The sequence below is a fragment of the Dendropsophus ebraccatus genome, chromosome 5 (assembly GCF_027789765.1).
Source record: "Dendropsophus ebraccatus isolate aDenEbr1 chromosome 5, aDenEbr1.pat, whole genome shotgun sequence".
Classification (NCBI taxonomy): Eukaryota; Metazoa; Chordata; class Amphibia; order Anura; family Hylidae; genus Dendropsophus; species Dendropsophus ebraccatus.
In genome coordinates this window covers 45,103,904-45,131,338 of record NC_091458.1, presented here as the reverse complement: position 1 = coordinate 45,131,338, position 27,435 = coordinate 45,103,904, and the positions used below count along the sequence as shown (strand labels likewise).

General features: G+C 42.3%; 1 protein-coding gene across 1 annotated transcript in view; it reads right to left on the bottom strand.

The window, feature by feature from the left end:
- Window positions 1–1,614: 1,614 nt before the first annotated feature.
- SUCLA2 (succinate-CoA ligase ADP-forming subunit beta) overlaps window positions 1,615–27,435 on the bottom strand; it is a 69,958-nt gene continuing 44,137 nt past the window's right edge. Inside the window, exons 8-11 of the mRNA XM_069970007.1 lie at window positions 19,208–19,350; window positions 13,417–13,537; window positions 9,552–9,640; window positions 1,615–3,658 (exon numbers count right to left, since the gene is read on the bottom strand). Of these exons, the coding sequence (XP_069826108.1) occupies window positions 3,584–3,658; window positions 9,552–9,640; window positions 13,417–13,537; window positions 19,208–19,350 (428 nt within the window). The 3' untranslated portion in view covers window positions 1,615–3,583. The remainder of the gene's footprint in view (window positions 3,659–9,551; window positions 9,641–13,416; window positions 13,538–19,207; window positions 19,351–27,435) is intronic.

Genomic DNA, 27,435 nt, shown 5'->3' with positions numbered 1-27,435 from the left:
TCCAGAAAGTGAAGCCTTGATGCAGTAGTAAGTGCAGGGAAAAAAGCACTTTATAAGCATTTCTCATAATAAGTGTATATTGGTGATTTGTATAACTTTTGGGGGACAATACAATACTTAAATAAAAATTTTCGCCGGACTTCTCCTTTAATGGGTTGTAGAGGCATGTGCAGCAGTCAACAGTCTTTCACCAAGAAGTCCACTACTCAAAAGTAGCCTCTGAGACCTTTTATAAGTCAGCAGGGGAAGCACTTTTACAACTTCTTGTTGCAAGACTTAATGTCCATTGAGTGGGGTTATTCTGCACAGATATGTCACCTATTCACGTGTATTTACCTGTCATTTCAGGTGACTTTTCAGGATAAGCTGTTCTGTGTGTACCTGAGAAGCAGCTCTATTATCTGGCTGCCATTATAAATCTTGCATATGGCATTTTTCTGCAGATTTCTATTTTGCAAGCCGTCTCGTCTTGTTCTCTCTGTATTGCTCCTCCCATTTTCTTCCACCCTCCTCCTCCATAGACTTGTAATCTAACCCCGGGACTTCTCCCAGGACTGCATACAGCTTTTCCAGGCACCCAGAGCAGAGATCAAAAGCAGCTGGCTGACAGGCCGATGGCTGAGTGTAGCGTAGCTCTTCAATAACACAAATTTGCTTATCTCTAATATGCACATTTCATACATAGCACGTTTATACCTGGGACACAGAACCCATCTTCTTACTGTGCAGCTGGACACTTGTTTGTTCTTCAACATAAAATTGTATCTACCGATAAACAAGGCACCTTCAAGTATCTAGAAATTGCACTCAAGTATGAACCAGACTTGTGCAAGTCCACAATTCTCTTCCTGATATCTTGGCTCATTTATTTAAACTAATGTCGCGTTTACACTGAGATTTATCTGAAAGATTTTTTAAGCCAAAGCCAGGAATGGATTTGGAAAGAGGATACATCCCAGTCTTTCCTTTATGACCTGTTCTCTGTTTATAGCCTGTTCCTGGCTTTGGCTTGCAAAATCTGTCAGATAAATCTCTTTGTGTAAACGCACCATTACCCATGATGTTATGTGAAGAAGCAGTGTGTTTCAGGTGTGCCTTAAAATGCATCTACATGTGTGTCTCTAATTAACTAAGATGCTGCCAATAAACCTTCCAAAGACATGACATCACATGGGCTGTTCCAAGTTGATTAAAGTTCCATGTTGATCTATAATAATGACGAAGCGAATCGCTTCTTTAGTTTAGCAGATCCCAGGACTGGATCCAGCTTTTCCCGGCACCAGGGAGAAGCAGCATGGAGTTAAAAGGCAGCCGGCTGCCAAGCTAACAATGCGATTTGCTTTGTTATTAATTAACTAATTTTCACTAAAAGGCATAGTAATCTTAGTGTATGTAAACTTTTGACTTTGCTGAAAGTAATAAAAATGCCTGAAAATTCTCATTCTCATATTATTCTAGCATTTGGCAAATATAAACTATTTTGATAATCCTAATTGACCTATAACACACGGTCTCTGCTGTGTATTTTTGTAAACAATACTTGTGAATCCTTTAGATACTCATATGTCAATAAATATATTGTGATATATATTGTAAAACACAACATAATAAAGCTTTTCAGTTTACAGTTTTATTGGTTGATATTTAATTCTGTGAAAATGTAACAACTTACACCCATTTTAAATAGGTCTCAGGATTTATTTTCAAAATCATTTTATACATGTGTTGTATATACACAGAGTGACTGGAGAAATGCACAGAAGAACATGGCTGTAAAGAGTATATAAAACACAAGCTGAAGACATTGCACTATGCATCCTAACGGCCGACTAGCAGAACACCTCACGTGCTTAACATTACTTTGCTCTACCTGCATACAAAGTATATGTCCAGGTCCAAAAAGAACATGTAAAACAGTTGGTATCTGGACTAAGTAAAATAACTGAATCTAACTTTCCAACTCATCAAGAATAGGTTGAGATAGAGATATATATATATATATATATATACACACACACATACTGTACTGGATCTGACATAAATAAAATATCAAATTAAAAGGGGTTGTTCACTTTATAGGAAAATAGTTCAGTGTACAGTATTATTAACTGTACTTACTGACAGCAGGTCCCTGTGTACCTCACAGAGCTAAAATTAGACTCCTTTCCCCCAGGCTGGGCTGCAGTGCTCTGTGGCGAGTCTGTCCATAAGATGTCCGACATGGAGAGCATGTGACCATGCCCCGCCCCCTAGTGTCCACCACTGAACCTGTATTTGTCATTGGAGCACACTGGGGGCTCCTCCATGTCGGCCTTCTTATGGACAGACTCGCCACAGAGCAGGGCAGTACAGCCTGGAGGAGGGGAGTATGATTTTAGCTCTATGAGGTACACAGGGAGCTGCTGTCAGTAAATGCTGTGAGTACACTTACTAATACTGTACACTGAACTATTTTACTATAAAATGGCCGATCCTTTTAAATGAACATATTTAGACCTTGGGTCTTAGGTTTGGCATTTTTCTTCTCATCTATCGGGTATTACGGTGTTTGCAATCCTACTTTTGACCTTAAAACATTGCAATGCTGACTTAATGAGTCATTGGGAAGCAACTGATAATATATCCAAGATAAAAGATAAGCATAACAGTAGTGTAAATAGAGCCCTAGTGTGTCACTAAAAAGTTTCTCTATTATTAATGTGCAAATGTTACAGGTAACAAATGATAAGTACTTGCTACCTGCTGCTTGACTCTTATACATCCAGTATTTGCTAGTGGTAAAACACCAGGTAATGAACAATTTGTCTGCCAGGGTATTTACTTCAGTATTATTCATATGTGATGGCCAAATTACCTAATATATTATGTTACCTTATACGCCCGGAAACTTAACTAGTGCAGCAGCATTAAAAAGGCTAAAGTGATGACGTTCCTATGACACTACTGACAGATCAATACTATTACATTGTTCGCTAGGTGCTTATGTACTATACAGCATAGCTCTAGTGGTAAAAACTGCTTCTTCATTGTTTTTATCAGTAAATTTATTTATGGTGGGAATTGGGTATGCTGCCATACAAAAGATATAATGTACTGATGATAAAAACATTGGACTATCAGACAAAATGTTTGCTATGTATGTACATGCACTTTGCAGATTATTGGCTTTAAGATGAACTGTAGGTAACATACAAGTTGTCTATATTGAACAAGACAGAAAACTTAAGGAAGGGAGCATAGATAGGATGCAGTGGAAGAGGACTTCTTACACAATATTTCACTGCACTCCATACAGCATATTACTGGATTTGACTATTCAGGATACCTGTTTATGGTGAAGCAACTTGCATAGTATGTGGGCTATAGTTTTACTACTTCTTTACACCAGATAGGCTGCGATGGGAAATTCAGAGTGGAGAAATACTGTCAATATATAAGTGAAGTGACAATGATGATTTCCAAAGCAGCATCTCAGTAAAACACCAACCATTTCTTTCAGTAATTTTAAGCATATAATTAAAACCTGGACAAGAAAAGGAGAAAATAAACACAACTTTCCAAGCCAACAAAATGCAGTGCACCACTAGATCGGCAACTGGAACTTCACGTCTACTTGAGCTTGTTTCGCCAGTGTTACGATTTCTGACAGCTTTACAACCTACAGGATAAAAGAACATATGTATTATAACGGTATGTAACGCATAAATTATTTTTTTAGTACCTGTCATGATATACGCTGATTCACTTCTGTCACCGGAAGTTTGTATATCCGTGGATATGACCAGGAGCTGTTGGTAATGCTTGCGACTCCGGTAATTCAGTTTCAAAGGGGTTGTGCAAGGAGCTGACCTGGTATTGTCATATCCATTGATACACGAATGTCAGGCGGCAGAATGGATTTCACACCGTTCTAGTCAGAGTACATCATGACAGTACCTGCTTAAAAACATGACAATAAAAGATTGACGATTTTCCACATCTATATGTATAATAGATTGTATTTCAAATAAATATACTGACACGTAGATGCGTTTTAAAAAAAATTCTTAAGTTGTATAAAATTTTTTATATTGTGATTTCACAACTTGATGCATTCCATCAAACCTTAAAAGTCCAATAACCCGACACCCACGAGTGCAAAAACATTAAGGGGGCTCAGTCTTCACACCTCCGAAACGTTGCGTGGTTATGCCAACAGCTGGCCTCCCGTCTGTAATGGAGGTCTCTGCCACCTAAGGACACAAGGACTTAAGCAGCGTCCATTCTGGGCGTGAAGACGGAGCCCCCTTAAAGGAGACCTGTCACCCCCCGTGCCGGGGTGACAGGCTCCCGACCCCCGTTACAGCCCCCTATACTCACCTGATCCCGCCAGGTCACGCTTCCTGATCCGGTCGGGTCACGAAGATATGAGCGCCCGAAGCCCGGCGTGCGTGCGCTCACAGGAGAGTCCGATGCCCATAGAGAATGACGGAGCATCGGACTCCCCATTCGTTCACTATGAGCGTCGCACTCATGGATGTCGGGTCATTGGACTTTTAAGATTTGATGGAATGCATAAAGTTGTGAAATCACAATATGATAATTTAATTCAACTTAAGAATTGTTTGAAAATGCATCTACATCTCAGTATACTTATTTGAATTGTGGATATTCAGGAGGTGGCGTCTCCAGTGATTGACACGCGGCACCCCGAGGAGTTACGGTGTGTTTAATAGTACCCAATAATAGATTGTATTTGCCATTCTATTACTACTGATTGTTAAAAGGGGTTGTTTAAAGCCATACAACTGCGGCTTACTGGCTTGGACTGTGATAAAAATGAGAAATAAATAATTCTCATCTCCCCCAATCCTCCACTGCGTCCATCCCAGCAGCTTCTGGGCCTATCTGAGTAACATGCCCTGCTTTACTAGCAACACGCAGGAAGCGCTGATGAATAAATGGAAAGTATTGCCCCTAATTTTTAATCCATACAGAGACCGACCACAGTGCTATGGTGTCAGGATATCTTTCTTTGTCCTAGGTTTTTAAATACATTTTCAGATATATTCACACAGGACTGAAATTCTGCAACATTGTTGCAGATTTTCCCTAAGTATTTAGACCAAAATCAATTTGCCACCCCCAGAATTGAAGCCTCCAAGCATCCCTAGCTGGCTGAATGTCTAAAGGAACTTTCACATGGACCAATTATTGGTAAGGAGCATTCCCAAACACGCTAATTTCACTGATAAAAGTGCTAGGTGGGACTTGTCGGCTGATAGGATCTTTTGAGATGTTAAAGACATCCTGTCCTGTCCTCCTGCACGGCACACCCCTGTCCTGTCCTGTCCTCCTGCACGGCACACCCCTGTCCTGTCCTGTCCTCCTGCACGGCACACCCCTGTCCTGTCCTGTCCTCCTGCACGGCACACCCCTGTCCTGTCCTCCTGCACGGCACACCCCTGTCCTGTCCTGTCCTCCTGCACGGCACACCCCTGTCCTGTCCTGTCCTCCTGCACGGCACACCCCTGTCCTGTCCTGTCCTCCTGCACGGCACACCCCTGTCCTGTCCTGTCCTCCTGCACGGCACACCCCTGTCCTGTCCTCCTGCACGGCACACCCCTGTCCTGTCCTACTGCACGGCACACCCCTGTCCTGTACTCCTGCACAGCAGCCCCCTTCTATCCTTCTGCACGGCAGCCCTGTCCTGTTCTCCTGCACGGCACCCCTGTCCTTCTGCCTGGTACCCATCTCCTATTCTCCTGCACGGCAGCCCTGTTTTGCCCTCTTGCACAATTCTTCCAACACATACTGTATGACAGAAAAAACTTCTGACCTTGGCATGACTGCGAGGCTTACAATATCACATAAATATAACCTCAAGTCTCCAAATGTCCTTTGACAAAAGGCGTCTTTTTGATGTGTACATTTATTTCCATTCTCTTGCTCATGTTTTGCACAGCAGGGAAGCCATATGTAGCTCTCATTGCCACCAAGCCCAGGAAGAACAGCTTGGTCCTTGTATAAAGGACACCATAAGCTCTTAAGGCCACTATCCCTCATTAATACAACCAAGCTGTGTAAAGCTGGGCTTACAGAAATACGCTCGGAGGTGTCACATTCTCTACCAACAATAAGTGTACACTACCTTTGCTGTATTATTTAAGCAGTCTCTGCAGGACAAGAAAACACTATTTTCTATGAGCTACATAACGATATTTAAAGGGAACCTGTCATGTTCAAAATATAGTCCTTTCTGCAGTCTTCATCTTATAGAATCAGAGAAGCCGAGCAGATGCATATATAGTTTTATGGGGAAACTTCCATTTATTCATGTAAACCTTGGTATCTTCTGGGTCATGTAGTCATGCAGGCGGCCTTTTGGTGGACATCTCTACCAATGCCTATGATGTTAATATTACTCCTTTCTGTGTCTGTCTCATAGAATGCACAGAGAAACTGACCTCCACTCCAGATAAGACACGCTGGTCACTGGGTATAACTAGAAGCCCAGAACAGAACTCTTAACCCTTAAAATTAACATCCCTGCTATTTAGCTGTGGTCTATTAGCAACATGATTGTGTTTCTTTAAAAGGCAATTTAATATTCTGAAACAGGAATAACAGAAATCCAAATCCTTTCAAACTACATTATAAAATAAATGAAATGTTACTACTTAAAACTTCAAAGACTAACATAATGAAAGTACCTAGTGGCTGTTTGTGATCAATCGCCTTTCTTTACTGTTCTTTTCTGTTAAGTTTCATAGTTCTTTCTTCATAGAATCCTACGACTACTGTAGCCACATTCAAGTTCAAACATTTTGCAACACTCAAGCTCAATAGAGAGTAATGTATTTGTATACAGACTACCAAACGGATGGTTTTGAAAAGAAAAATGCATCTGAAATGTTCCGGAATAACATAACATGTACAGTAATTACATGGCAAGGATGGGAAGAAACAGCACACTGGATCTCATTTAGAGAGCTTGGTAAAACTGCATTTCTTCCCTTTTAATATAAGTTATCATCAATATGTAAATGTTTAAGTGTAACAGTCATATTTTTTTATTGCAATTTTAAGAAACTCTATAATAGGTTTTATTAGGCAAAAAAAAGCCTCTTTCTTCTTATCTGCGCATTATCAGACAAATCAGTCTTCATTACAGAGAAGCCAGTGAAGACGGGTTCTGCTCTCTCCATTATATCCCTTTGGAGGGGGAGGGGCCGGAGATGAGCGAGCAGGAAGAGGAGACATGAAGGTCAGCTGTTTGTAGACTGTTTGGGCACCTAAAACGCTGGATTCAGAGGTCAGAAAGGTCAGTGCTTATCTAGGAACTTGCTGAGAGAAGATTGCGAGGTGCTGTGCTGTGCAGGACTGATATTTCTCTCCTCTGTGCTCACTCACTCCTCTCAACCCCACCCCTCTCCATAGACACATAATGGACACAGAAATCCGGCTTCTTCTGAACTGAGGGGGGTGCTAGGAAAACAGCTTTTTGAGTACAGAAGGAAACTCTTTTGGTAAATAAAACCTATTACAGAGTTTCTTAAAATCGCTTGTACTATTGATATTTATTGTTTTCAGAAAAAGACACTGAAATGACAGTTACGCTTTAAATAGCAATAGTACTTCACTTAAAGGGAACCTTTCACCAAGACAATGCTATATATCATATCAACATCACATTATAGAGCAGGAAGAACTGAGCAGATTCATATATATCTTTGTGGCAAAAGAGTCAGTATAACTTTTTGAATAAAATCCCTGATCATTCTGTGTTAAGGAGTCCAGTGGGCGGTGTTACTCAATGGACTGGACTCTTAGGGGCCTATTCCACGGAGCGATAATCGGCCGAATCGGCCCAATTTGGCCGATTATCGCTCAGTGGAAATTTATTTAGGCCCAAACCTAAAACCATCAGTCACCCACCGCGCATTTGACGATTTGAGAAGCAGCATACATTACCTAGCAGGGCTTCCCCTCCGCTCTGTCTTCCTCCGCGGGTCCCAGGGCACATCAGCAGCTTCGGAAAGGCCTGACTGAGCTGTCAGACCGCTCAGCCAATCACAGGCCGGGACTGCTGCGGCCAGTGATTGGCTGAGCGGTCTGACAGCTCAGTCAGGCCGCCCTGGAGTTGATGCTGCGCCGCGGGGCCCGGGGAGGAAGACAGAGTGGAGGAGAAGTCCTGCTAGAGGTAATGTATGCTGCAAGGACATCGGTAACTATGTCCCCTGCAGCCCTTGCTAACAATTGTCGGGCCGTGGAATAGGCCCAGTAAACGAATGCCAATCTAGCCGATCGGCGCTCGTTTACATCGTTGATCGGGCCCTGCTCGGCCCGTGGAATAGGACCCTTAAGCATAGAAACATCAGAGATTGCAAACAATAAATTACAAGTTATACTAAATATTTTCCCATAAAAGATATATATCAATCTATTCAGCTACTTCTGCTTTATAACACAATGCCGATAGCTTAGGTAGCATTTTTCATGGTGAAAGGTTCCCTTTAAAGTGTGCCTATCATCAAAAAAAACAAACACCTGAATGTAAAATTAGTGTTACCCTAGCAGCCCATTCTATGCAGCACAGCTATTTCACTTTCATTCCACTTCACAGGCTGTTCACCACCCGCGTTGTTGCGGCAGGAATTACCCACTCGGCCAATTACTGACTGAGGTGAAGCACAGATGCAGCCAGTGAAAGGGCCCTATTCCACGGACTGATCAATAATGTAAACGAGCGCCGATCTGCTAGATCGGCGCTCGTTTACTGGGCCTATTCCACGGCCATGATCATTTAGCGAGGGCTGCAGGGACATAGTTACTGATGTCCTTGCAGCCCTTGCAGCATACATTACCTAGCAGGGCTCAGTCTTCATCCCAGTCCCGTTCGCAGTATCAACTCCGGAGCGGCCTAACTGAGCTGTCAGACCGCTCAGCCAATCACTGGCCACGGCCGTCCCGGCCTGTGATTGGCTGAGCGGTCCGGCGGCACCGAAGCTGCTGCTGCGAAAGGGACCGGGATGAAAACGGAGCGGAGGAGAAGCCCTGCTAGGTAATGTATGCTGCTTGAATCGTCTGTCGCCCGCCACGCATCGCTATTCCACACAGCAATGCACGGTGGGTGACTGTTTATTTAGGCCCAACCTAAAATCATCTATCAGCCAATGACACGATCATCGGCTGATCGCTTTCTCTATTCCACCGAGCGATAATCGGCCGAATTAGGCCGATTATCACTCTGTGGAATAGACCCCAAAGTCTTGAACAGGCAGGTCATACGGAGACATCTTGTCTCGAAAAAAGAGTGGTGACCAGCAGGAAACCAGAAGCCGCTGAGACTGGTGCTGCAGGGAACAGAGGAGGGCAAATATGATATAGATAGATATTTTTTTTTATTATGATGGAATACACCAGGTATAAAAACTGGTGGCAAACAAGCCTACAGGGCATGTACCCTAATCAAAAGTTAAGATTTTTCAATATGTCTAATCGGATAAGACAGACAAAATCTATTTTTTTTTCCAGAGAGCTATCAAGGGTACAAATTTCCCAATTATTACCATTTTAGCAGCTTCATCCAGATCATCACATGCGAGGATTTTCAGACCACTGGCAGTTATCAGTGCTTTAGCATCATCAACTCTAGTACCTGAGGAAATAGAACAGAAACCACTTAGCTAGAGAAAAATATAAGAAACTGAAGAGTTTAAGAACTTAAAATGTTCCAAATAAAAATCTGTTTTGATAAGCTTTTAAAGCACAACCCTATTACTGGTGTAAAACTTGCCAAACTGTTCAGGTTCCGTGTAGAGTATACGTAAGTGTACTGACTGCACTTACTTACAGCAGCTCCCTGTATACCACAAAGAGCTAAAATCACACACCCCACCTTCAGGCTGTGCTTTCCTGCTCTGTGGTGATTCTGTCCATAAGATGGCTGACATGGAGGAACATGTAACCATGCCCCTCCCCCGTAAATATGTAAAGGATGTACAGTAAAATTGTTCAAACATTTGCTGGAAGGTTGTTTCAAGTTTCTACCACTTTCAGTAACATAACACTTAATTATGCTAATTTAAATATTCCTTTGCTGTTTATTGATTTATAGAAGAAAAAGAGACAGGAGCGTCTTCTGGTGTAGTAAATCTTAGTTAGTCAATAAAGCAATAGATATGAGTGGTTTCACTCACCTAGAGGAGTTGTGCAGACATATAGGCCCAACTCTATAGAGAGCACATATACACCTCCTCCACCGCAGCTTGCTCCAGGGTACTCTTGGCTCCAAGCCAGAGTGAACAATATGGATAGATGATCCCAACCAGAACTATCTGGGATCGAGGCCCTTCTGTACGCATTTAGTGCAGGGGGTGTCACTCTGGGCACTACAACCGCAGCAACGAGACCTAACTTCAGTGCAAACCAAAAAATAGCGTTAATAAAAATGTTTTTATTTTTTGGTTCACACTGAAGTTTGGTCTTGTTGCTGCAGTTGTAGCTGCCCTTTATATGGTCACCCACCCGAGGTGCAATACTCCAATACCTGCGCTAAGTCTATCCAGAAGGGCCTCAATCCCAGATGCTTCTGGTTGGGGTCATCTATCCATGTTAATTGATTTATACAATATCTCCATGTAACTGTTTCTTTAAAATCAGCTGCCTTGGGCCAGGGCCCGTTCATCACGCTTGTCCAGAGATTGAACTCATGGCTGCACCAAGTTACATGTGATGCAGCTGCTGAAGGATGTTGCAACCGCTTCCAAAGAAATAATATGATGGTTACATGAAGCCAACGTATACATAAATAGTACAGTCATATTTAGGCGTTATATTGAACAACAAAACTTGCAACACCAGCATTTTCATTCTACATGTTGCCTTTCATTCTCGGATTTGAAAGAGATGAACATAAACTGTCCACCTAGACGGAGAAGCTAGATGGATGTTCACTTTGATTGTGTTGGTCTTATTATTAGCAATATAAGTCACCGCATATTTCTTATGTACTCATAAATCTCATTGGTGACTTATCTCCATGCACAGAACTAATCTTTTTGTTGTTCTGCATTGATATTCCAATTTTATCACCCAAGTACAACCCCTTATGATTAACATTTCCTCTCATTCTACGTCATCTCTTCGTTTTGTGTCTGTCCATTGTGCAGATAAACACAGACCTGCAGAATAAAGGTCATATGATAAGGTGCGCAGATTGGTGGAACATTAAAAGCCACAATCTCAGAGACGCCTTTTGCGCTGTGAAAATAAAACGGATCCAGAATGCAGAACATAGCTGAGCCATATGTCTAACCACTAGGAAACAAATAACACAACTGCTTAGTTTCAGTGTCTAAACACAGAAAATAAACCTGCAGCATGAAACTTATGGATGCATAAAAAAAGACTGTGCTTTATGCAATGGATTTCTATTATTTTTACGGCAATGTCTTTTTGCTTTATTGGGACGGACCTTTCACAGACGCTCAATGGAAGAAGTCATTTTGTGAGCCAATTGAGCATTCATGTGTATGTGGACTATTCATTCACTAGGAATCAGTATATCACTTGTCAAAGAAGTCAAATCTCATTAATATTAAACACACAGCATCCGGATACTTTGCCGGTTCTTAGCTGCTTTATTAGTTGCGTAGAGGTTCAGTCAGGCTAAATATAGACTAAATAGAAGATCATAAGGCTGGTTCTCAATAAGAGACCATCTCCTATTTACAGAAGTGAAAAGAAAATTCCTGAATCAACCAGCACATAATACTATATATGATATCTATATGCTTTAAGGCTTTCATGGTTATTTTTACTGCTCTAATGCGACTAACGTTAAAATAATGAAGCAATGTTGTAAATGGTTCAAATTAAAAATCGCCTGTTACTTGTGTGTGTATCTCCTAGGTAAAGCTATATGAATAATAATGGTACCATGTTACAAACAGGGAAACCCCTGACGCCACAGTCTTACTCTCTTTGTATCCTAAATGTATATGAGCATGAATAATAGGGTGGATGGAAGGCCATATCACTGCAGGATCAGACTACATAGAGATTGTTTGTAGTCACTTACAATGAAAACGCTTGGTCTATCTATATAAGCGATGTAGATAAAGAACGGCAGGAGATTTTTAATCAAGACCACATATGAAGCCACTTCATTTTAAATGCATTAGGACAATAAAAGGGGAATTCACCCTTTAAAGTGTAGCTTATCAGGTTGTGAATTTTGGCGTCAACCGGAAAAAAAGCCTTCAGGGTTTGCTTGGTTTTTTTTTTATCTACAATTAAATCTATTTATGATCTGGCTTTGTATTCAATAATTGTGAATAAAAACAACAAAAAGCGGCAGAGGAATATATGGATCTTTTCACAAATGAAATATATAATGCTAGTTCATGAGTGGGGGGAAAAAGTAGGACATGCCTCTGAGCCCACCATGATTGTACCAGCTCTTAAAAAAAATAAATAACATTTTTTATTTATATATATATATATACATATCGTTAGTATTACACATATCGTAAAAAAATTAAGGACAAACAACAACAAAAATTTAACATAACTTATCACCGCATTCAGAAATGTGTAAATTATTAAAAAATAATGTTATTTATTTGGCAATGGTGAGCACTATTAGGAAAAAAATGTATATCTAAATAGCAAAAAAATGCAGGTTTTTTTTTGGTTGCCTTGCCTCCGATAAATAAAAAGCAAAAAAGGTCAGATGTCCCGTAAAATAGTACCAAAAACAAAACAATCGACCACAAGCTCTGCAAAATGAGAAGAAAAAAATGAAAGGGGTTGTCCAGCGAAAATCTTTTTCTTTCAAATCAACTGGTTTCAGAAAGTTATATAGGATTTGTGATTTACTTCTATTTAAAAATCTCAACTCTTCCCATATTTATCAGCTGCAGTATGTCCTGCAGGAAATGTTTTCTTTTCAGTCGTACACAGGGCTCTCTGCTGCTACCTCTGTCCAACACAGGAACTATTCACAACAGCACCAAACCCTAATTGGGAAAACCTCTCCTGCTCTGGACAGTCTCGGACAGAGATAGCAGCAGAGAGCACTGTGTCAGACTAGAAAGAAAACAACATTCCCTGCAGGACATAAGCAGGTGATAAGTATACGAAGACTTGAGATTTTTTAAACAGAAGTAAATAACAAATCTGTATAACTTTATGACACCAGTTGAATTTGAAGGTTTTTTTTGCATGAGTACCCCTTTAATACGAGGATCAAAATACAGCGACACAGTTTATTTATTTAAAGTAGTAAAAAAAAAAAAAGCTACCTAGAATTTCTAAAAAATAACCCCCCCACCCAAACAAAAAATGGCAGACTTTAATTTTATCCCATAAATAATTTAAAGCATAAGATGTATAAAACATATGAAATAAAGTGGCACCCAAGTTATTTACCTTGTAAGCGGACCACAATAGGTATCCTAAGTTCCAGATCCTTTACAGCCATTATGATGCCTTGTGCAATAACATCACACCTCATAATACCACCAAAAATATTCACTAGAATGGCCAGAACCTAAAAAAGGAAATATTAACAACATTATATATTAACCCCTTAGGGACCAAGGCTATTTGGACCTTAAAGGGGTTATCCAGCGTGGGGGCACTTTTTTGGGGGGACCTGAGGAGGTGGCTGAAATAAAAGACATCCACTTACCTCCCCGGTTCCAGCGGCGGGTCCCGCATCACGGCGTTCCGGTGCCCGGTTCCCGGCCGCTTCCGGGTGTCTGACGCTGCCCGAGACGCTACGTCTAAGGGCCGCTCAGCCACTCAGTGAAGGAAGCGGGATCAGTTTGAAGTCCACTTGGATCCCGCCTCCTTTACTGAGTGGCCCTGAGACGTATAATAAACAAACAAAGATGGTGGGAGCTACTACAAATTTATAAGGGGGATGCTGCCAATGTCCTTATACCAGAACATATACTACGCAAGACAGAAAGACAGAAAAAGGCGCACCCACAAAATAATAATATGTAAATCTCAATATCTTTATTATGTATACAAAAAACAGCAAATGGACATACACTTAAAAACACTTAAAAACCCAATCCGGGAAAACCATCACAGGGACTATACGTAGTAATGTACGTGTCCCTCTAGCCGCAGCCCCAACAAACCAATAACTATCAGGCCCTATATCCTATTGTACACTGATGAACTGAAACATCCTGACTTATCACAATACATGTATCCTAAAGTGCACGTGCTCACAAAAATATCAACAACTAATCAATGAAACATACAACAATAGTAGTGTGAGAAATATAAATCGAAAAGAAATTCATGTACATCTCCCCCCCAAAAAAAGTGACCAAGTGCATAACCTATCATATAATAGCAGAAAGTCAGGGTCAACACCATATAAACTGGTAAAATATCACCAAGGGCTCTGAAATGGGGCTCCGGTCTGTAACCCTACGCGTATCGTCACCTCACGTGACTTCGTCAGGGGTAACGGTTTAACATTCAATACATCTTTATATATCCATTTGTCCCCAAAATAATCTCAATCTAATTGTATACAGGTGTCCATTACCTTGTCCACTGAGGGAGAGCATTCACCGGCCCCCATCATGCTCTGCAGTATCTATGAGAACGGGAGAACGTACAGTGATCATGTGACATATGTTTGCCGCATAGCGGTCATGTGATTTGGTGGAACGCATTTGCGATCATGTGGTTCCGGATGGAGCGCATGATTGAGTTCTGGTAATATCAAGGTTGAACGTACTTCCGGTCATGTGATTCCGGATGGAACGCATGGTTGAGTTCCGGATATATCGCTGTGGAACGCATTTCCGGTCATGCGCACTGGCTGATACGCACGCCGCTTTCCGCCATGATGGGGGCCGGTGAATGCTCTCCCTCAGTGGACAAGGTAATGGACACCTGTATACAATTAGATTGAGATTATTTTGGGGACAAATGGATATATAAAGATGTATTGAATGTTAAACCGTTACCCCTGACGAAGTCACGTGAGGTGACGATACGCGTAGGGTTACAGACCGGAGCCCCATTTCAGAGCCCTTGGTGATATTTTACCAGTTTATATGGTGTTGACCCTGACTTTCTGCTATTATATGATAGGTTATGCACTTGGTCACTTTTTTTGGGGGGGAGATGTACATGAATTTCTTTTCGATTTATATTTCTCACACTACTATTGTTGTATGTTTCATTGATTAGTTGTTGATATTTTTGTGAGCACGTGCACTTTAGGATACATGTATTGTGATAAGTCAGGATGTTTCAGTTCATCAGTGTACAATAGGATATAGGGCCTGATAGTTATTGGTTTGTTGGGGCTGCGGCTAGAGGGACACGTACATTACTACGTCTAGTCCCTGTGATGGTTTTCCCGGATTGGGTTTTTAAGTGTTTTTAAGTGTATGTCCATTTGCTGTTTTTTGTATACATAATAAAGATATTGAGATTTACATATTATTATTTTGTGGGTGCGCCTTTTTCTGTCTTTCTGTCTTGCGTAGTATATGGCCCTGAGACGTAGCGTCTCGGGCGGCGTCAACACCCGGGAACCGGGCACCAGAACGCCGTGATGCGGGACCCGCAGCTGGAACCGGGGAGGTAAGTGGATGTCTTTTATTTCAGCCACCTCCTCCCCAGGCCCCCCAAAAAAGTGCCCCTACGCTGGAGCACCCCTTTAATGACCAGGCTCATTTTTCAAAATCTGACCTGTCTCACTTTATGCGCTTATACTTCGGTGATGCTTTAACGTATGCTAGCAATTCTGAGAATGTTTTTCCGTAACATATGGTACTTTGTGTTAGTGGCAAAATTTGGTCACTATCTTGTGTATTTTTTGTGAAAAACATCAAAATATCATGAAAAATTTGCACTTTACGAACTTTGAAATTCTCTGCCTCTAAAAAAAGAAAGTCATATCACATAAATTAGTTACTAGGTCACATTAACAATATGTCCTCTTTATTCTGGCTTCTTTTCGTAAACATATTTTACTTTTCTAGGGTGTTACAGGGCCTAGAAATGTATCAGCAAATTATCAAATTTCTTGAAATTTCCAAAACTGATTTTTTTAGGGACCAGTTCTTTTTTAGGGTACAAACACACACACCGTATACGCAGCAGATACGCAGCAAATATGCAGCAGATTTGATACTGTGTTCAGTTATTTAGATCTAATCTGCTGCGTATTTGCTGCGTAGCGCAGCAGTAAATACGCTGCGTATACGGTGTGTGTGTTTGTACCCTTAAGTGGGTTTAGGAGGCTTGTATACTTGAAACCCCCATAAGTGACCCCATTTTGGAAACTACACAACCTTAAGAATTAATCTAGGGGTATAATGAGCATTTTGACCCTACAGTGGCTTGAGGAAAGTATTCACCATTAGGTTATCACCATAGAAAATAAAATTTTTTAAATAATATACTCGTTTAGATTAAAGTATCTTATTTTCACAAGCAACAGGAGAGAAAATTTGTAATGCAGGGTCTCCTGAGTACTACGGTACCCCATATGTGGGCATAAACCACTGTATGTGCACACAGCAGGGCTCAGAAGGAAGGGAGCGCCAATTAGCATTTTCGGAGCAGATTTTTCTGAAGAAGTTTCCGAGCGCCAGGTGCGTTTATAGTGCCCCTGTAGTGTCAGCAGAATAGAACCCCCCCAAAAGTCATCCTATTTTGGAAAGTGCACCCCTCAAAGAATTCATCTTTGTGTGCGGTGAGCATTTTGACCCCACAGATATTAGAGGAAAGTATTCAAAATTAGAAAGTAAAAATGAAAAAAATTTTTTTTCCTATAACATGTTTGTTTAGTTTGAAATTTCTCAATTTCACGAGAAACAGGAGAGAAAATGCACCCCAAAATTTGTAAAGCAGGTATTCCTGAGTACATCGGTACCCCATATGTGGGCAAAAACCACTGAAGCAAAAAACGCAGCTAGTATCTGTTATTAGAATAGCGCAGTTTCTAAAAAAAAAAAAATATATATTTAAATGAGATTACAGGTAATCTGGGGTGGTGAAGGGCAACCTGGGGGTGTTTACTTGCTATCTGGAGTGGTGGCGGGTAATCTCGGGTGGTACGAGCAGTCTGTGGCAATTTGGGGTGTTTACGGGCTATCTGGGGTGGTAACGGACAATCTGGGGGTTACAGGTAATGCGGGGTGGTTACGGGCAATCTGTGGCAATCTGTAGTGGTTATGGGCAGCCTGTGGCAATCTGCGGTGGCTACAGGTAAACTGGAGTGGTTGTGAATAATTTGGGGTGGTTATGAATAATTTGGGGTGGTTACAGATAGCCTGGGGTGGTTACAGGTAATCCGGGGCACTTGACTTTTTATGCCGTCACCAATAATTTATGGTGACAGGGGATAAAAAGTGCCGGCAGCATTTGGAACAAGTGATCAGTGGCATATGGTATATACCGCTGATCACTTGTACCATGGATCATTGCTCCATGCTCTCCCCCACCTCTGGTGGTGGAGAGAATAGGAGTTTGATCCTTTTTTTTTTTTAGGAATCAATCACTGTGAACACTAGGGTTAATCCTGGGGACGGGGGACATGTATTCATCTCCTCTCACTGTGGATTCATGGTGAGAGGAGATGAAAGCATACAGTGCCCTTTTACGGCGGCCGCCGTTATACTGTTGATATTGGCAATTGCCAGTGAGGGGACCGGCCGGGGCTGACCCCACACTCTGCCCCAACCCCTCAGCTACCTCCGGTAGCTGAGAGGAGGGGTCTGCGGGTCTTACCGGCGCCGCTGCACTATTCTGTGCCTTCGTCATAAAGAGCTGATGGCAGCAGAATAAAGCCCATTAGTGACCACCATAAAAATCTGTATTGGTGGTCACTAATAACATAATACATGTATTCTCTGGGTCACTACGGTTATGGCGATACCAAATTTGTGTAGGTTTTTTTTTTTAACTATTACCACTTTGGCGCAATAGAAACTATCTTCCTTGCAAAAATCCACAAAAACCATAGCTTTCTTATCTTTTGCGCGACAGAGCTGGTTTTGGGCTTATATTTTGCGCGTAGATCTGTAGTTTCTATTGATACCAAGTTTTATATGTATATGACTTTTTGATCTCTTTTATGACATTTTCTAAAGCAGATTGATAAAATACAGCTATTCTGATACGTTTTTTTTTTCTCCTTTTTTTACAGCGTGTGTCGTGCAATATAATAATTGATATAGTTTTATAGATATGGTATAGTGATACCAAATATGTATATTTGTGTTTTTGATTTATTTCATTTAAGGGTTTATTGTATATGGGGAATGTAATGCATTTTTATTATGGGGGGGGGGGGCGATTGTGTTTTGGTGCCGTTTTCTTTTACTTCTACACTAGTGTACATTACTGTGTAGTAGCAATTACTGTGTAGTGGCAACATCGGGGGATCAGACGGCGCCGCGGGACATCGTGATCACGTGAGTATACCTGCGGCACCGACCGGGACCCATCTTAACCCGTAATATGCCGCTGTCATGATTTGACAGCAGCATTTAACGGGTTAAACTACCCAGAGCATAGAATCCTCCAGGTAGTTTCAGGGGGTGGTCAGCTGTCACACTGACAGCTGATCCCCCACTCTGCCGCCGGCAGTTTATAAAGCCCATTAGTGACCGCCGTGAAAAGGCAGCATGGTGGTCACTAAGGGGTTAATGATTAAACTAGCAGTGCAATCTGAAAGGATCCCGTAAGAAAAGCAAGTAAGCTGAAACGGTGGCAGATGTGGGAACATTGTGGTTTAGATATGAACAGGGATATAAATTTCCCAAAACGCATAAGGGAAATTTAGTAACTAAAAATAATCTGTAAGTGTGAAACAGGAATGTGTTACAAGACCACACAGACATGAGTCAGACTCAATACTATACATCCCACTGGGCTGAACATCTAGCACTATTATTTTGTATTCTGAAAATTGCTTTAAGCTCTATTTAACCTGGAATTTGGTTTTGTACAATCTGGTTGTTTAGAAAGTCAGCAATAAAACACAAGACTGAATCAATGCTGCATGAAGATTTACCAACCAAAAGAAAAGATAAAAACAAATAAAAATCTACATGTCGCATAATAATAATTTTTTGTTCTTTGTCCATCTATATTCACTAACCCAATAGTTGATCAATGGCCTGCAAAGGTTTTATTAGGACAAAAAAAAGTACAGAGAAACAGCTGGTACCTTTTTATCAGACGTGATGAGCCTGAAGGCTTCTGTCACTTGGTGGACAGTAGCACCTCCACCTACGTCCAAGAAGTTTGCTGGAGTTCCCCCATGAAGCTTGATGATATCCATTGTTGCCATGGCCAAGCCAGCACCATTCACTGGAAGATAAAGGAGCACAATGGAAAAAAACTAATTCTCTGATGATACACTGCCCAAATAGTTCATGAGAGGGTAAACACATCACTGATCTCAGAGAGACCAGCCAAAGTCGGATGGATTTCACTGTATTGAGCACTTTAGCCGGCAGCCTACAGTGTTATCTTTGGCTGGTCTCCCTGAGATCAGTGACCTGTTTCTCTTATGGCTCTACTAGGCATTGCTCCCACCTAGCCAGAATCCTGCTCCACACTGATGAGGGGAAACACCCCGAAACAGCTGTCTGTGGATGGACACCTGGCCTTGATTTTCCTTGTCACTACATTGACTTATAGGGCCACTTAATATGGTGGTTTCCCTACAGGAACCACCAGTTGGCTGGGCCCTTCACAGAGGGATATCTGGCTAGTTCTGTGTTTTGAGACCCTTAAATGAGGCTCCACTGGCTTTTTTTTTGCATATTCAAATAGTTCATGACACAGGGATATATTTAACTTCTTGCTTATCACTTATACTATTTTGGTGGTCACACAACACCACAAGGCAATCAACGTAGCCCAAATGTTATATAAAAACAATTAAAACAAATGTAAAAAAGAAAAAAAATTGCATTCTATATGATAGTAGTACACAGCATCTCAAGTAATTAAAGGGAACCTGTCACTCTGTGGCCCCAGGCAGAAATGGACATACCCTGCAATAAAGCTCAATATACTTACCACATCGGTCACGGTCCCGTCCCGAATCCCGCTGTTGACACGGAGAAATCGCTGATTCTTCTTCTCACGCCCATTATGGCAATGAGCCGAGATGAGTCCAACGTCTATAGGAATGGACGGATGAGTCCAGCTTATTCATGAGGTCCTCTTCTCGTTGCCGCCCATCCACGCCTCCTGTAACTTGATTGACATCTTCAGGCTTCTAACGAATTCCCACGCAGGCGCCGTTGTGAAGGTCTCGTCACTTCTGCGCATGCACGGTAAACAGTGAAGCTGTGGAGCGGCTCCAATTGTGAACTGCGCATGTGCCGAGAACGTCCGTCATGGCGCCTGTGCGGGATCCGGCGAGAAGACAGAAGACACGGAGGAAGAAGACCGGCGTCAATCAACTGTCGGAGGCGTGGAGAAGGCTGGACTTCGGGCCCGGCTGCGCTCATTACCATAATGGGCGCGAGAAGAAGATTAGGCGATTTCTCCATGTCAATAGCGGGATCCGGGATGGGACCGGGACCGATGTGGTAAGTATATTGAGCTTTATTGCAGGGCAAGTCCGTTTCTGCCTGGGGTCACAGGGTGAAAGGTTCCCTTTAAACTGTTAGTGCTAAGATGGTGTACAGAATTTGAGGCAGGTCAGCACTGTGGAAATGGCATGCCGTGGGGTCCTAGACAATGTAAAAAAGGTGCTGTTGAAATCACTCTATGGCTAGGTTCCCATCAGCATTGAAAGATCTATTTGAGGCCTTCAGTGCAGTATCTGTAATTACCGGACAAGAAACAGGTTGAATCTTGTCAAATGAAGAACAAACACTGCAGACCTTGTGGACCCAATTAAAGTCAATAGGGCCCTTAGGGCTCCCTTGGTGTCTGTCAAGCAGCAGCCAAGCAAGCTCGATTCGCCACTAGCCCAACACCCTTGATATTAATATATAATAGGTTTTCTTTTGCTTGACAACCCTTGTCTGTCTCACATCATCTCTTGTTTGTGGCCAGATTGCTTTGCAGTGTCTGAAGGAGATCACAGAGTCACAATGTTTCTTCATTCACATATTAACTTCTATATGAAACCAATGTTTTAGCAGAACAGACTCTCTCATGCGGACTTTGTATTTGCATACATTTCAGTACCAGTTAGCAGAAACCTCCCACATCTGTCAACTAAACAAAATAATCCCTCATCCTTCCACCCAGTGGAAAAATGGACAACGTATCGGCGCCAAAGCACCAGATTGACCTTGTTAGGCCTCATTTACATGTCCAGTGTTTTTCATAGAGCGTGATTTTGTCCGCTATGTAAAGAATACTGAACGTTTGCTCACTGCATCTGTGCGGGGAAGCTGGGAGCGAGTGACAGCATCGGGGGAGATGAGAGCCGGGTGCAGGGGACAGCAGCAGGGGAGATGAGAACCGGGAGCAGGGGACAGAGCCGGTGTGAGCCGGAAGCAGGGCACAGGGGCGAGGGAGGTGAGAGAAGAGAGTGAGGGACAGCAGCAGGGGAGATGAGAGCCGGGAGCGGTGACAGGAGCGGGAGAGATGAGAGTCGGGAGAAGTGGGGACAGGAGCGGGAGAGATGAGAGCCGGGGGGACAGGGGCAGGAGAGGTGAGAGCCGGGAGTGGGGGACAGCATCAGGGGAGATGAGAGCCGGGAGTGGGGTAGGTGAGAGCCGGGAGCGAGGGACATCAGCAGGGGAGATGAGAGCTGGGAGTGGTAACAGGAGCAGGGCAGATAGAGCAGGGAGCGGGGTAGGTGAGAGCGGGAAGTGGGGGTCAGGGGTGGGGGAGGTGAGAGCAGGGATCAAGGGACAGCAGCAGAGGAGATGAGAGCTGGGAGTGGTGACAGGAGCGGGGGAGGTGAGAGAACCGGGAGCAGGGGGACAGCAGCAGGGGATTTGACAGCCAGGAGCAGGGGATAGGACAGCCAGGAGCAGGGGATAGGACAGCCAGGAGCAGGGGACAGCAGCGGGAAGAGGCATCTTCACTATGACCTGTCCTATTTTTCTGCACCAAGGATCATGGCACGGATGGTGTGAATGCCCACATAGGATTTTATGGGTCCTAAAATTGTCCGTGGTCACGGATCTGTGTCCGCGGACAATTTTACGGGATGTGTGAATAAGGCCTTAATCAAGACAATCTTTGAGATACTCATTGTTTTGTGCTTTAACTGATGCTACTGACTGGCAGAGGCACCATGTGGTTCTGGCAGCAACTCGTTTCAGTACATACTGTATATCAAGGCTGCAGCATGCCACTCGCTCATTCAAGCCAAGAGGTGCCATTGGCATACAGTACCCTGTCCAGCAAAGCACAATTCCACAGGCACCTGACTTTAGAAAGCAGTAACAGGTGCCTTTAAAGAAATAGTCTTCAATGTTTATTAACGTGACAGCAGTGTAATACCAGAAGCAGTGTAATAAAATTAAAAAACTACAGTATAGAATATATTTACCGGTAATGGGAGAAAGAAATTGACACACAGCTTCTGCAAAGTGATACCCGTAAGCCTAATAATCTTATTACAAGTAGAACATCATGAAGGATTACTGTGATCAATGACACTGGTAACAGATAATAAACCCAGTAGGATAGTATAACAGCTGATGTGTAAAAGTGTAAAAAAAAAAAAAAAAACTCTGCATAATATACAAACTATGAATATGCAAAGAAGGGGTCGGTGGAGCCTCAGTTACGAGTCTCAAAACACGGGAATAGCCAGATATCCCTCCCTCCAGAGAAGGAAGCCCATTGCCAAGGGGTGCCTCCTAGTGGGGAGAGCACCAAACCACCCTGATACATAGTCCCTCAGGTCCTCACTGTGTTGCGAACTTTGGGACCTAAATAGGGAAACACCAGGGTGGCCCCTGTAAGTCAAAGTCTAACTCTGTGGCGAGTATAACGACATAAGACAAATTTTGTAGGGAGCAATCAGTGGAGACTCTTAAATGAGTACTCCATTGGATTCTTTCGCTGTTCTCCCTGAGTTGAGTGATTGTTGTGTTTTGTTGGTCTATTTTTCATTGCCCCCGGTAGCCAGAATCCTACTCCACACTGACGAGGGGCAGATCCTCGAAACTGCAGTTGTCTTATGTCGTTATACTCGCCACAGAGTTAGACTTTGACTTACAGGGGCCACCCTGGTGTTTCCCTATTTAGGTCCCAAAGCTCGCAACAGAGTAAGGACCTGAAGGACTACGTATCAGGCTGGTTTGGTGCTCTCCCCACTAGGAGGCACCCCTTGGCAACGGACTTCCTTCTCTGGAGAGAGGGATATCTGGCTATTCCCGTGTTTTGAGACTCATAACTGAGGCTCCACTGACCCCTTCTTTGCATATTCAAATTTTGTAGGGGGCAATCAGTGGAGACTCGTAAATGAGTACTCCATTGGATTTTTTCACTGTTCTCCCTGAGTTCAGTGATTGTTGTGTTTTGTTGATAATATACAAACTAAACAATGTGAGAATGTTTGTATTAAATGGACTATGAGGAATAAAACAACCCTGTTCTTTATGCTTCACTGGTAACTCCACATGAAGCTGAATTTTACAGCAAATTATGTCTCAACACTTCCTTAAAGAAGATTGCATACGTATAACTACCATTTATAGGTAGAGCTGCAAGAAAAAGTAAGTGAACACTTTAAAACTAGTAGGATTTCTGCACTAATAGAGATGAGCGAACCCCAAGCATGCTCAGATTCATCCAAAACCGAACACTGAGTTTGATTACCAGCGGCTGAAGAAGTTGGATGCAGCCCTAAAGAGTCCTGGAAAACAAGGTGTTCATGTCTTCCATGGAGCCTTAGGGTTGCATCCAACTTCTTCAGCCACTGGTAATCAAATGCAGAGTGCCCCGTTTCAGACGAGCCTTATGGGGCTTGAGGTTTGCTCATCTCTAATTACTAACTAAATATGGTCTGATACCAATAAACCAGAAGAAATTTGTGGACAGCAATGGTCCAAAATTTATCCTTAAGGCTATGTTCACACTACGTATGAGACCGGCCGTTCCGTGACCCCGGCCGGGTCACGGAACGGCCGGTCTCTGGCCGGAGCATCAGTGCACGCCCGCATCAGAGCTTACCATAGCACACAGTGAAGCGAACGTCCGGAGCCGCTCGCTTCACTGTGTGAACTGACAGGTCTTTCTGCGGCCGGAATTCACTGAATTCAGGCAGCAGAAAACTGACCTGTCAGTTTTTTCCGGTGGCGTATGGGATCCCGGCCGGATCCCATTGTGTACGCTCCGGCCGGGATCCCATTGCAAATAAGGCTATGTCACGCACTGCAAAACTATGGCCGTAGTTTCACGTAGTGTGAACATAGCCTAACACTGCAAACCTAATTTGAATCTTCAAGAAACGTTTGGTGGAGGAGTCTGTGGTTAGAAAACACTTTCTTCCTGCTCTGTGGAGGTTTACTCAATGTGCTCAATAAAACACATGAACAGCATAACTGTTTGTGTGTTAATTTAGGTAGACTGTGTTTATCATTGTCAGTTCCATGATGAACAGTCCCCAATTTATTAGCAATCTAGATCATTCCAAATGGTTCTCTTAATTTGTCTTTCAATTGTATCTTATTCTTAAGGGACCTGTGCATGTTATGGTGTGTTTACACAGAGAGATTTATCGGACAGATCTTTGAAGCCAAAGCCAGGAACAGACTATAAACAGAGAAAAAGGTCATAAAAGGAAAGACTGAGATTTCTCCTCTTTTCAAATCCATTCCTGGCTTTGGCTTAAAAAAAAAAAAAAAAAAATCTGTCAGATTTTGTCAACTCCTCATAAGGCAACCAATCTTGCAGTTTTCAGACGATCTTATGTGCTTTGTTGGGCCTGCTGTAGACTCTGTCCTAATGGCAGATGTAGACTAAATTCACATAATGTAAAATAAAAGAAAAAAACGGCCTTTCAATAATAAGCTCCATTAAAGTCAATGGTAAATTGGCAGCAGTGCATGCACTGTCAAAATAATAACCACTCATTATCTACAACTGACCTTATTTTATTTTATCCTGTCCACATAATATTTTATTTTCAAACCATAATTACGGCTGCATTTTGGTATTTTTTTTACTGTGCGTAAACACAGCTTAAAGGAAAAAAACTGATTGGGCATGCTGGATATCAGTATGACCAATAAATTATTCTTACAAAGGATAACCTGTTGCCAGGTGTCTGACTCCAGCCTATTCCCTTCTTCTCCATGACAGCACATGGATGCTTGGCCTATATTTTACCTAGAATTCCTGGCTCATTTCCTGACTAGGGGCTGTATTATTTCTGTAATGGGCGACACAGGTACAGCTTAAATTAATCATTCTGACATGTAACACCCTACAAAACAAACAAATTGCCATTATTCTTTTTCCTTTATGCTATGACCCTCAAGTGCAACTAAAAAGCTATGATCCATCTGCTTTGGTGACCTGCTGGAACTCTGTCAGGTGGAAACGCTGAAAATCAATAATGTTAGAGAATAATGCTGACATGAGGAAAAACCTGGAACCTGCATATTATTACTGACATCTGAAAAGCCGTGTATTATTACCTTATTGCCTCCCATACATGTCTGCTCTTTTAATGAAGTCTCGGTTCCATCCAGAGTTCAAATTAAGCATTTTGTGGAAAATTAATAGAAGACACAAAGCAATAGATAGACTATTTAAAGTATAGGTCTTTAATACTGTATATAGTTAAAAAAGTATACCTGTCATTTCAAACAACCTTGCAAACAATCAATAGTACAAGCAAAAGAAACTCTGTAATACGTTTATTTAGGCAAAAGAGCTTCTTTCTGTACTCACAAGGCTGTTTTCCCACCTCCTCCCCTCATTTCTTATCCGTTCATTTTCAAGAAATGGCCGTTCACATCACAAGCAAAGTCAAGACAGGTTTGCACTTCCCATAATAGTTCATGGAGGGGCTCAGTGGGATGAGTGAGCAGGAAGAGAAACAGCCTGTGCAATGTGCAGACTTTGTGGCCACAGAAAATGCTGGATTTACACTATAGACTGCCCAATGGTAATCTGGAACTTCTGACGATTTGATACAGTGAGGCAGGATTTCAGGATTTTGTTTTTAGTGTCTATATAGTGTATAGAAGGCCGCAGAGAGGCTAGTCTGTATCCACACTACAGCTGAGCATAGGCAGAGATAGAGTTTGCAGAGTTGTAACACAGGATTGGGGATAGAATAAACTATTGATAGAATGGCCAGATATAGTCCTGTTCTTCATATACATACTCAGCACAGCTGATCCTAAAACTTCCTCTGAAATGATACACCAGCTTGCATCCACCAATTGGATCAACCTTTCATCAACCTTTAGGGACTCTTGTTGCTAATAAAAGCACCGGGTAGCAGTGACTGCCTCCCCGCCTCTGCCTGTCAGTCACCCAGGTTATTAAACCTCATTCTCGGGTATACAGCTCTTGCTGCAGCCATGGCCATTACATGCCAGGGGCTGCTCAGGAGCTGTATACAGTGCTCCAGGGAACCATATCAGCCCAATTGGGCTTATTGGTTCCCTTTCAAGCAAACTTGCATACTTTTAAAAGTATTTAACTAGAGGGTACCTACAAGTTTAAGTATGTTAGTTGAGATGAGAATATCCCTTAAGGGTAGCTTCTTACGTACCGTATCGCAGCAGATTTTCTGCTGGGGATCTGCAGCAGATTTGACTAAATAAATGAACACAGCATTAAATCCGCACTGTCAAATCTGCTATGGATACGGTACTTGTGAAGCTACCTTAGGGTGCGTTCACACATACAAGATCTGCAGCAGATTTGATGGTGCAGATTTGCTTTAAATCTAATCTGGGTCATCAAATCTGCTGCGAATCTGCTGCAGATTCAAATCAGCTCCATCAAACCTGCTGCAGATCCTGTACGTGTGAACACACCATTAAGATATTTTATGCGATTATAGTTTTTAAAATTTTTAAATCATGATAAAAAAAAATCTTTTCAAGGGACAGAGTTACAGACAAAATTTTAATAAGCCATTATGACTATCTAAACACAACAATCAATGAGCTCAGGGAGACCAGCAAAAAAAAAAAAAAAAATCAAAAGGAGTACTCATTCAAAAGTCTCCATTGATACGCTGCCCCCTATTTGTGTCCAAATATTTACAACCGAGTGGGACTTAAGGGGCTACTTATTTGGTTGTGGTTTGGTGACAGGTTTCCAGGAGGGGTATCTGGCTATTCCTGTGTTTTGAGACTCGTAACTAAGACTCCATGGACCCCTTTTTTCACATTTGCATTTTTTTGGAGTCTGGCATATCTAATGCCCCTCACCATTTTTCCGGTATGGTAAACCTATTGAAACCTGGTATGTGAGACATGTGTCTAGTAAATCTCTGCT